At 32.9% G+C, this 12,591-nt stretch overlaps 1 protein-coding gene across 1 annotated transcript; it reads left to right on the top strand.

Annotated features, from left to right (window-relative positions):
* The first annotated feature begins 3,888 nt into the window (after positions 1-3,888).
* Positions 3,889-10,571, top strand: LOC114740957 (agamous-like MADS-box protein AGL21). The gene is made up of 4 exons (XM_028929215.1): positions 3,889-4,070; positions 6,987-7,065; positions 9,871-9,932; positions 10,466-10,571. Exons 1-4 carry the CDS (start codon positions 3,889-3,891, stop codon positions 10,569-10,571), a joined length of 429 nt encoding a protein of 142 aa, XP_028785048.1.
* Positions 10,572-12,591: the final 2,020 nt, after the last annotated feature.

Consider the following 12,591-nt stretch of genomic DNA (forward strand, 5'->3'; position numbering starts at 1 on the left):
TCCGCACTATGAACTCCTCTCGCGAATATATAGATTCGGGACCTTTCGCCGCGGCGAACTAATCCCGAGAGGGATTACTCGCCTGAAAACCCGATTTCGCCGCGGTGAACTCCAATCTTCGCCGCGGCGAAAGCTTCCCGAGAGGAAACTCTCGCTTGCCCAGAAAACATTCGCCGCGGCATACCCCTACCTTCACCGCGGTGAAACCTTCCCGAAAGGGAAGCCTCGCTCACCTGAACAACTTCGCCGCGGCGTCCCCAAGACTTCGCCGCGACCAAACCTTCCCGAGAAGACACTCCCCTCTGAAACTCCCGGTGCGCCGCGGCGAACATACCCTGAGAGGGGTACGTTCATCTATTCCTCCAACATACCTCAAGTCCAACCCAAACACCAAGATCAAGATTAAATTACTAATCTATCCTCAAAATCAACCAAAAGAGGCTATTAAAACCCGATAAGACTTAGGATGTTACACTAAACACATTCATAATAAAGCATATTAATAGGCTTAACCCACTATGGACATGATTAGTTATAACATAGAGCTCATCTATTATCAAAGTCATACCTACTCAAAATGTGGCCATTGGCTACCACAGTACTTGAGGAATACTCCTCCGATTCTATTTATAAATCACTTCATGCATATTTTATGAAAATAAAAAAAGTCTCATTAATTTTGTCTTAAAATTTAATAACTTTTTAATTTATCATTATTTAATACTCTTTTGGTCTTTAATATAAGACCCATTTAACTAATTTGATTAGATTAAGGAAGTTAGGTAAGTTAGTTAATTATAAAAAATGTGACACGTTTTTCCTAAAATACCATAATCATTTTTCTTAATACCCCATCTTCCTCTTTTACTTGATTATGATTGAGAGAGCATCCATAGGGGTAATTTCAAAAAAATTGATAAATATAAAAAAATGGGTCTTATATTTAGAACCAAAACTAACTCAACAATTGGGTCTTATATTAAGAACCCGAGGTGTATATCCCTTTTCAAGAAAATAACAGCTTACATAATAACAAATGAATGGTAAAATAACACGTTTATGCTAAAAATTTAAAGATGTACTATTGGACTAGAGGAGTACTACTTTAAATATTAAACCAAAAATATTCTTTTTTGATAACTAAACCGACCAAAAATATTCTAGAAATTACCTTAATAGGAGGAATAGGATGGGCAATATGTAAAACAAGAGGGAGTAATTAAGATGCATGCCAAATTTAATGCAGAAGATTCAACATATATACTGGGGAAAGGCCGATGATTGCAAGTTCCAACTCCAGCTTTATGATTTTGAAAATAATATGGCAGGCTCGTCATTGGGAAAGGGGCTCAGTAATTTAGTGTAAATCTCCATAAGCAGGCCACCAACCTTGGCTGGAAAAAGCTTCCATTTTCGGAAACCTTATTCAATCCGAAAAACCAGTACTCTATAGTTTTATCCAAATGGCACATACACTTCCAATTCATGGCCTGCCTGCGAAAGGAATCCGCATTCCCGGCTTGTCCAGTCGGTAAGCAGGGATGCTCATCCCCCAAGCGGCAGTGTTTTGGGATGGGATCCCTATTTTCTTTTTCATTTTTTTCATTAATTTTATTTTCTGTTTACTTTGGTTAAATTTTACTCCCTTTAGTCTTTATTATAAGATTTAAATAACTAATTTAAGGATAACCATAATTAGTTAAAAGCAATAAACAGGTTAGAAATATAGTTTTGTTTCTAAATATGCCCTTATAATAAATGAGAAAAAATAAAAAAAATAAATGGAAAGATGTGATGAGAGAGTATGACAAATGAGAGAGAATAAATAATTAAGAATAAAATTAAAAAAACATTAAATGTTTAGATAAACCCAAATTAAAGCTCATAAAATGGACCACACCCTTATTCAAATTTAAAACTTTTAAATAGGACCAAAAAGAATATCTAGCACTACAGATTCTAGAGTATTTTTTTCAACATCTAGTGTCATAAATTAATTAATTTTTAGTTCATTCAAAGTGTTTTCTAGTTAACAAGTATTTTGCAGTTAGCACATTGAATGCTGCATAAAAAAATTTCAAAGTATTGGATACAACTTAACACAAATAAACCCAAAAAAAAAATATATATGAGTACCACCTCATCCCCTAAATGCTGTCATTTAGGGGATGAGCACTGATAGATTTAATGCGCAGGGCATGCAGATCTGGGCAAAAAGTCACTTACTCAAATTAACTCCCTTAATCAATATTTTGCCATTTTCTTTTGTGCTGGATTAATCTTAATCAATATTTTGCCATTTCCCTTAATTTTTCAAAATATTGCTACTAGAGAGAACAAGAGACTTGGGGATTAAAAGAAGCATATAGAAGAAGGGATTAACATAAAAGGAGCATTAAGTCTTTGGCTTTCTGTGCCATGCTCTTATTTTGTGCTTATTTAGCAGAGTTCATAATCACTTAAATAAAACCCCTTATACATTTCAGGAGATAAAATTTATTTAAGATATTTACTTCGTATAATACAAAGTAACTTAAAATGAACTAATGCCATGAGACAATGAGACTAATGAACCTGGTCACTTTATAGCCAAATCCTTAACCAACGCTTGTCCTCTATTTTCACCAGTCCACGTGTCACCTCCCCATTTGTCTACTAATCCCAATATTCACCGCTCTGCAAGCTCCCTCGATTCCTGGATCCCACATACGAAGTTCCCCACTCTCACCCATATCACGCGCCACATGCTTGCTCTCTCCAATCGCCATCGGTCACTCGTGGTTGGTCCCAACGGCTTCAGGTCCTTCTCCGATGCTTCACTTGGCAATACTCGAGCGTTTAGGCCCCATACCCAGTTAATTTGACTAATAAAATGTTCCCCAGCTCCAAATATTTTTTCAGGTATATTTCACATTTTAAAATATTTTATGATACATTTAACATCCTAAAATATTTTTTAAACACGTCTAACACTGTGAAGTATTTTTTGTGCATTCAGCACTTTAAAAATTTTTTTAGATACGTCCAACACAGAAAAATATTTAAAAAAGTTCTTTGGTGCAGGATGCACCAAGGTAAGAAAAAATATTTCAAGATGCTGGACGCACTTAAAACATATTTTAAAATATTGGATGCATCAAAAAATATTTTGGGGTATTGAATATATTTGAGAAAATGTTTTAGAATGTTAGATGTACCTTAACCCATTGATTAATATGATTTTTTTTTTTAAGCACCTTAAGCAATTTTCTTAATTCCTTCTCTTCTCTTCTTACTTGATTATTGTTGGGAGAATATTAACAGGGTTAGTTTGAAAAAAATTGATAAACATGTAAAATAGATTTCACATGTATAGCCAATGTCAACTTCCCAATTAAATTCTGTATTAAGGACTGCACGATTGTTTATTTTAAAACCACAAACCGGTTTTCTTACTGCCCAGGCCGGTTTTCCCTTTTTCCCCATTAAAAAATATTTAAAGCCCAGAATTATGAAAATCGAGACAAACAAAATAATGCTACTTCAGGCTTTCCATATAAAGTATTCGAACTTCAACATCATTCATAGAAAGCCTCTGTCACTCGGACCTTCCAAAAGAGAGAGGAAAGAAAAGAAAAAAAATCCTCTTCTTCAACTTTCTTTCTTCGGCCAACTCTCAAACATTTTTTCCTGTAAGTTCCTGCTTCTGAGGCATATATGCACTACTGATTAAGATTCTCCCTTGTTTTTATTTCTCTGTGTTCTATCTATATCGTTTCAGTACAAGTTATTTTTATTCCCCTTCTGCAATGATGTTTTTGATTGTGAATTTTTTCGTTGAAATAACAGATTTACTGATTGTTTGTGTGGTTGATCTGAAAGGCAAAGGCCTTATAAAGAGAAATTAAAATGGGGAGAGGGAAGATTGTGATTAAGAGAATTGAAGATTCAGCAAGCAGGCAAGTGACTTTCTCAAAGAGAAGAAATGGATTGCTCAAGAAAGCAAGAGAGCTGTCGATCCTCTGCGATGCGCAAGTTGGCGTGATTGTGTTCTCCAGCACTGGCAAGCTCTATGAATATGGAAGCTCCAGGTGTGTGTGTGTGTGTTCCTTGTTCCCAATTCGTTTACGATTCTTTGTTTTACCAGAAACTAGCGCATCTCTTGATCTGGCTTCGACTCCTTCTTTTTTCTTTTTACTGTGTGAAACGTTCTTGAATCTGATATTCTGTCAGACACTGGTTGTTGTTAGTGCAAGCTAGAAGAAATTAAAATCTATATATATATATATATATATATGTATATATAAAACACCCACTTGAACATATATTATTCATCAAGAGTATCGATCTGTGAGCTTGTAATTGATGTTTAGTACTACGTTTGGCTATTAGTTTTCTCCTTCTAAATGCTCGATGGATATCAAAATTTCCATGCATGCAAGCTCCGATGAGTATGTGATATATAAGAAACTCTTCGTCCTTCTGCTAGCCGAGATCTTTGTTCTTCTTGTTCATGTTCTTTTCTCTTATCTTTGTTTTTTGTGCCCTTTTGTGGGTCATTCTTAATTTTAGCCGATAATATGTTGACTAGATTGCCTGATTAACTCAATGGTTGACAGTTACGCACTTTCTAAAATTCAGATATAGAAGATGCTAGGCAGTGAATTCGATGAAAAGGAATATTTGAAAGTATTCTAAGAATTCTATCTAACTCTGTCTATGTTTTATAGCCGGCACCAAATCTGGAAAAAAGAAAAGGGTTGTATTGGGCTCTCAACAACTGATGTAAATCTCTGTCGAATCTTTCTATGACAGCGACCAATAAAAAAATTGTGCTACTCTTAGAATTCGATCTGGAGTCACTGTTGTAAAGCTATTTAAAGTTCGAAAACAAGAAATTTTAACACAAAAATTGAAGCATGTTTATGGTCCAGTCATCACCTCTTTTTCTCTCTTCTTCTTTCAAACGCTACAATGAAAAATAAAATACTAAGAGATTCAGACTCTAGTTGAACTACTTATGATGAATATTAGATTGTACACTGTAGATGCCTTTTCCGTACCTAAGTAGATAGTCTCTAAGCGTTGATACTATGATACTTTGAAAAGTTATGCATGCATAAGATACTTTCAGATTTCAAAAAATATGTCTTCTGGGTGAACTGCTGAATAATTTATTGATTATATATATACATGCATAAGCGATTTTGCGCGCGCATACGACGATTCACTTATTTTGGTTGGTTTATTAATTTATGATAAATATCTAGTGATATTGGAATGTAATAGAACCAGGCAATTTATAATCTTTATGTTACAGCATGTCAACAAGAACTGGGTTTGTATACAAATGAGATGTATATTTAGTTGTGCTATGGCTTGACCGTCTATTTTGAATCTTCAAACTATACATTCCTTTGTTCTTAAATGTAGAAGTTAGTTAATGAGTTAATTTTGGTCTTAAATATAAAACCTTAGTTCATTTATCTATCAAATTTGTCATTTTTTTTCAAATTAATTTATTTAATCTATAAAAGGATATGTAGTCTAATGTTCTGTAGGGGTATTTGAAGAAGATTATGTCATATTTGTTAGAATTAAATAATTTATTTGACTTTCTTAATCTACCTAAATTAATTGAGTAACTCTTACATTAAGAATCAGAGAAGTAGCTTTTCCCCCCTAAATGGCATAACTAATATTTATTATATATAGTCATTTTCAAATCTTTTGGGTTAAAATATGCTAAGTAAAATTTTGAGAAAACAAAACTAAGTTTTGCAAATTTAAAATGGTAAAGTAACATCCAATCTAGCATTCTAATTTTATTTATGATGCATTCAGCACTTAGATGTTATTTTCCTGATACATCTAACATCCCTTGATGTTAATTTTCAATTACATCCAACACCCTGATCTTATTTATGATTTGGGATTGTAGATGCACTATAAATAGATATTAGAGCGCTGAAATAAGCACCATAAAAATAACATCAAGGTGTTGCATACGGTATAAATAGGATTAGTGTCCTAAATACAATTAGGAAATAATATCAAGCTGCTGGATGCTACTTTAGTCTAACCAATTCACAGACAAGTACTCGAACATGTTTTAATCCTTCATCAGTCGTAGTTCATTCAATTCTAATAAAAATATATGGTTTGGATGGTAAAGTGATTAGTACTCTACTTTGAATGACGACCCATTGCTCTTTAGAGCTGGACAAGAATTGAAAATATATAGTTGATGATGTAACGGGTTGGTCCAAGTTCGGGGGGATTGATTAAGACAGAAGTTTTTTTTTTAGATGTTAATTAGCATGTTATGGTGCTTTTTAATTTTTTACAAGGATAATTATATGTTAACTCATGTAAGTTAAAATACAACATCATATATCTGTGTTTGTGTAAGCTCCTGGTACTTACATGATTAGAAATAAAAGCTTAATTTTGCTACCAAACTTTCGATAATATTATAATATATAGAAATATTTTTTAAAGAATATTTAATGACACAATGAACAGTTATAAATATCGCATCGTTAAAATATAGTCAAAATGTAATGTTTCAAAATTCTCAATTAGTATAGTATAAACCATTTTAAGCTCAAGTCATTTTTCTGCCCCTACAAAAGATCATACGAGTATTAGCTTTTCTGAAATATAAGTAACTACTGGATACCATTGAAGTGTAAGAGGATGGAAAGCGAAAACATACGTGCTGCAATGATTATATTTATATTAATCTCAATGCAAATTTGAAAATAAGATTCATGCGAACGTCTTGTCCCCAGCTAGATTTATAATTACACATTAGGTTCTGATATTTGATTGTTCTTTTAATCATGACATTGTTTTATGATTTAAACAATTACATAGTTATTTTCAACATTAAAAGGTGGAACTGCATAATAACTAAGGTTATTTGGTTTACATTAGATTAAAGAGAAAGAAGGATCCTTTTGTGTCTTTTTTCATTTTACTAATTGACTCTTCGTTTATGGCAGCATGAGCTCTATTATTGAGCGCCACAACAAAGTAAAAGTGGAACAACATCAGCAAATGAATCCTGATTCGGAAGTCAAGGTACTGCACACCAAATACCATTCTCCAAGTAATTTACATTAATGCTTTGGTTCATATAAATTGGCATTAGCAAAGCATGCATGGTCCCGATATCGGGCTTGTTTCGATTGACATTGCCCAAAATATGACTTTTATCCGATATGACTGTAGCAAATTGAATTTAGAGTTAAAGTCAATTAGTATAATGTGTATAATGTGATTTGTGTTTGAATAGGTTTTTGTGGAAAAAAATGTCAGTTTAGCAGAAATTTGTTTGAATGATATATTGAAAAACCAATTTAAGAAGGTTCAAAGTTGAAGAAAAGCCAAAAGGCAGAGAAAGTTTGCTTCAATTTTAAAGTGATTTTGGGGTAAAATGTCCGTTGCGCTCCAGAGACATGTCAAACATCATTTGTCATCCGACTAGCTTTTTATGATTCTAATGAGGCTTTCTAATGCTATCCCAAAACATGTTCTAACATACACTAGTTATCCAAGTAGAATTATACTACCTCCGGTCTTTAATATAAGACCCTATCTGACTTTTATTTTGGTCCTAAATATAAGATCCCAATCCACTTTATCTCTCATATTTGTACATTTTTTTTCCAAAGTAACCCTTCTAACAATTATAGTTCTAGTCAATACACTTGATTAGCAAAGATATTTTAGGAAAGACAACACCTATTTAGGACAAATAACTAACTCAACTTACTTTCTTAATCTCCTCAAATTAGTCAACTGGCTCTTATAATTAGGACCGGAGGTAGTAAAACATAAGGAACACGCTGTAAGAAACAGGAGATTTGGTTATGTTATTATTCTGGGCTTAACTATGGTTAAATTAAAACTATATATGGTTAATTGTCTTTCCAATAGTTTAAAACTATATATGGTTAATTGTCTTTCCAATAGTTTAAAACTATATATGGTTAATTGTCTTTCCAATAGTTTAAACCTTTTTGGGGATACATATTTAATTTAGCTAAAACTATGCATATAAATAGCTGTAAACTTGCGTCTCTGAATGATAGGATCAAAGTACTGTACGTTCTGCAATAAGTTGGGGATTACCTTATTAAACAGAACACTAGGTCGTTGCTAAAAACCCATATATATTAGCCTTTTAGTCCATCAGTATTCTTGAAGTACGTGCATTCAATAAACCCAAAGAAAGCTCAATATTCAAATCTATACAACTAGGCATAGGAATGCCCAATAAAATCAACGTTACTCTCATCAAGAGTTGGAATCTTCATTGAAGAATTCATAATCACTTAGGCAACCCTCACTATAATTAATTGCTACTTCTGGTCCTAAATATAAAAGCTATACAATTAATTTGGGAAGATGAACAGAATTGGTTAAGTTAGTTATTTGTAACAAATATGTGTTGACTTCCTCAAATTACCCTTATTCAATCATTTACATCTATATTGCACTTGGGTGGAAAAACTTTACAATCAAGAGAGATATTTTTTTAGAACACATTATAAATTTCACATCCTAATATTTTTCTCAAAATGATCCTCACAAACACACCAGAGAGGTCTGTTATGGGTTTCACATTAGGAATGTTACCATGAAAGAGGGGTATTATAGGGCCTTGGGCACTCCTACTCCAACAGCTAGCATTTGAGGTGTAATTATCTAAAACAACTTCTACTCGTTACAGGGTCTCCTATTCAAAGAGAATTCTCTTGCTTCAGCCTCAATGGATGTAGTGATTTCCTTTAAATGGACTTCAATATGGTGAAGATTTGACTCTTGCCTGGCAATGAATTAATTCCTTAGTCATACAGTTCTCAAATACACTTCATGGGTGCTTTCCTTCACATAACCATACTGTTACATGAGAAGGCATGCATTGATTTTCATTCCAAGAGAAATTCTATTCATAAACTCATCAAGAGACACTTTTAATTTGGCCCTCTTCTTCTCTTTCACTTTCTATAACATCAGATTTTGCCCTTCCACATGAAACACGTACAAAATCCATGCGTCATTTTATGATCAGTTGTTGGGTTAATTAAATGCACATCAATCTTTACCTCTCTAGACAACCTGTTCTTAAATGTGACCTTCAAGACATAATCAAGTATACCACTTAGTTAGAGGAATTTTCTTTGTAACTGATCCATCTCATTTAAAATCATCCATTCGCTTAGTGTTGTCACTTTACTGATAAAAATGAAATCTGTTAAGTAAAGCTTGGTCTTGAAAGAACTCCAAATAGAGATTACAGACCTAGTTTAAGTCCAATAGAACAAGTTAAGGGCACTAACTTTCAAACCCACGGCTGTTTATAATTTCTGCTTCTGAGGCACACCATTGAACCCAACTAGCATATGCCAACCTCGACTATATCCTGAAATCTCTAGGGATCATTCTTGCTTACTCCTTCTGCCACTAAACTTCCATTCTTGTTGATATAGGGCTTCGTCCATGCATCTTCACTATTCTCTCTTCAATACTTTGTGGATAGGTTTGGATACTTGAAAACTGATCTTCTCATGTTATCCCCGAGACCTGTTCAAGTTCATCAACATTCTTGACCATACACTCCATTCTGGCCATATATGCCTCGAGATTCATGTTGCTTTGATTTCCAAAATGATAATCCCACGATATATATACTTGTACTATTTCCATGAAATAATCCCACAACTCAACTATACCAAATGAACAGTATGACAGAGTAGCCAAAGTTACACACTCTTGATGCATTCTTCCTTACATTTGCATTGCTCTTTATTTGATACAATATTTATATCTTATGTTTATTTGATATATATATATATATATATCTGTGTTTGCACTTGGTAGTTTTGGCAGAGAGAAGTGATTGTATTGAGGCAACAACTGCAACATTTGCAGGAATGCCACAGGTAACTGTTTCTAATTAACCACTCAATAGTAACATAACTGTATAATAAAAGCATCGCAAATAATGAGCATTGTTAAGTTTTAGGAGGCAAAAAACATGATGACAGGGGGGAAAAAAAGGGCACTACAACACTACTACCTTTGAACTCATCCAACTTATATGCTTTCTCAAAACAAAAAAAAACAAAAAGCAATTATTTCTACTTTTTCTGATGACAATAAACTGCAGATATTTAGTAAACCACAACTTGTCAATAAATGATCATTTCAACTGAAAAATTGCATGTATTCCCTCTAAATACAGTAGTACTAAACACCACAGCCACTGGATAAGTAACAAAAGAAATCTTCTGTTCAATTTCATACATATATATATTTGTTTACTATTACATCATGTATATCATGATGTCTAAGAATTCAAAGCATGAATTCAAAAGGATTATAAAGGTCAACAATTTCATCTTTATTGGTTTAACTCAAAAATTTTATTGTTTCGAAAGTATATATGATTTCCTTTTGGTAAACATGTACGTAGGCAATTCATGGGTGCACAACTTTCTGGTTTGGGCATTAACGAACTGCAAAATTTGGAAAATCAACTGGAGATGAGCTTAAAGGGTGTCCGAATGAAAAAGGTATGATGGATTGATTAAGACCATCTTCATTAGTTAATCTTACATGACAGGATTAATGATATATTATCATAAATTGATAACTGATTTATTTAATTTGCAGAATCAAATGTTAACTGATGAGATTGAAGAGCTGCAACAAAAGGTACATAATGATAATTTTGTTTTTGCTCCTTCCATATTGGAGAGGTCTTCCCTACAAACTGTAGCCAAACCATTGAAATACTATTGCAGGAACATCAAATCCGACAAGAAAATGTACAGCTCTATAAAAGGATACACCTTATTACTAAAGAAAATGTAGAATTACAGAAGGTAAGTTGGAAAAAGAAACATTTCGTTCATATAACTGATCTTGTCCTCAACAAGCACAAAAGAGGGGAGAGGGTAATCATCAAATGACAAAAGACTTTAAGGTTATCACTAAAAGCCTAAATAGAGGATTTTATCTTAATCAGATTCATGAAGCAAGGATCAATATGAATGAAGAAAATGGGAGTTCCGATCCTCCATACAATACAATCAACAAATATGGTTTGCAAGCTCCAAACCATCCACAGGTGAACCAGCCACAAGCAAAAGCTATGGAACTAAGGTACTCCCTCTGATCTTTATTATAAGACCCATGTTAGAAGAAATTTTTTGTTCTTTTTATAAGATCATATGATAGTTTCAATGAGCACTAAAGGTTTTTTTTTTTTCCAACACATGCCCATAGTTAATAAGGATAGTAAGAGAGTAGAAATCAATATGATGTTAGAATTTATTATAGTTAATGAAGATCATATTGAAAATCATTTGAATTTTATGACAAATTTAATGTATTTGATTTTTTTTCTAGTACATGTAAATTGGTTAACGGTCTCTTATAATAAGGACTAGAGGGAGTATATCGCTTCAAACTGAACATATATAGCTCTTTTTGTTCACAAGATGAGATAGAATGTCTCTCTATTCTCTTTATAAGTTGCATTGTTAAATTCACAATGTGACTTACTATTTTATTACTCATTTATAGTGTAAATTGTTATTTTCTGAGAAAAGTATATTTATCAAATAAAGTCATGGTTAAAAATTTAATGAACTTACCATTTTTAATAAAACACATTGAAAGTGACTTGTATATATAGTTTGAATGTGTGTTTTGTATATGCATTAATATTCTGTACTTGTGTTGTTTAGTCTTAAAAGCTATAACTAAAGACCCAAAATTCTGTGACAGGCTCCATCTGCTCTAGCAATAACTCTGACAACCTAAAACTGTCAAACAGCAGGATGCCAACAACTTTCCTGTAGAAAGATAAAAGTTTTATTTGAGGGGGGTATATACTTCTCCTCAACAAGTTAGAACCAGAACAGCATATCAATGCTTACACAGTATGGCATGTTCCGTCGTTAATTAATAATTTCTGCCAGGATCAGACATATATATGGGATATTGTTGTAAATTTATATATAATATAAGAACTTTAACAAGCTAAGGTACGTTGCTTATTAATCAAACTAAACGCGTCTCATATGGTGATCAAATGGATGGAGTTTGGCCAAAAAAACAAGGGCATGAATCTGATCTCAGAAATTTTACCTTCATTGAAACAACCATCAAAAGAGGACTGATCTCTCATGGTCCTTATCTGTTTGTGTCTTTGCTTAATCTTTGATGAAGAGTTCAAACCGAAGAGTTCCCATTTCTAATTGTCTTCAATATATTTTTATATTCATCTTAACCTTTTAAAGTTCCAAAGTCTTGACATAAATAGACTATATTTTAACGCAACCCATGCTCAAAAATTAAAACAAGCATTAATGATACAGAAATCAAATCTCTTGCATGGATGGCAGAAAAGTATAGCACATACAAGAATGATGAGTCATACATCACAAACAAGTTATGCTTCATTAAAAAAAAAAAAATCAAACTGCACCATGTAAACATTGAGCCCGTATTGTTATCTCTACCCATAAAATATCAAAATATTAATCATTTTATGTAGAATATAATAATAAAAAGGAAACAGAAAAAAATTTG

Source organism: Neltuma alba, unplaced genomic scaffold (assembly GCF_004799145.2).
Source record: "Neltuma alba isolate B1F8T4 unplaced genomic scaffold, ASM479914v2 tig00003209_pilon, whole genome shotgun sequence".
Classification (NCBI taxonomy): Eukaryota; Viridiplantae; Streptophyta; class Magnoliopsida; order Fabales; family Fabaceae; genus Neltuma; species Neltuma alba.

Coding starts and splice junctions, on each gene's coding strand:
- LOC114740957 (XM_028929215.1), top strand. CDS start 3,889: ATGGGGAGAGGGAAGATTGTGATTAAGAGAATTGAAGATTCAGCAAGC. Junction 7,066..9,870: donor ATCCTGATTCGGAAGTCAAG/GTACTGCACACC, acceptor TGCACTTGGTAG/TTTTGGCAGAGAGAAGTGAT. Junction 9,933..10,465: donor CATTTGCAGGAATGCCACAG/GTAACTGTTTCT, acceptor ACATGTACGTAG/GCAATTCATGGGTGCACAAC.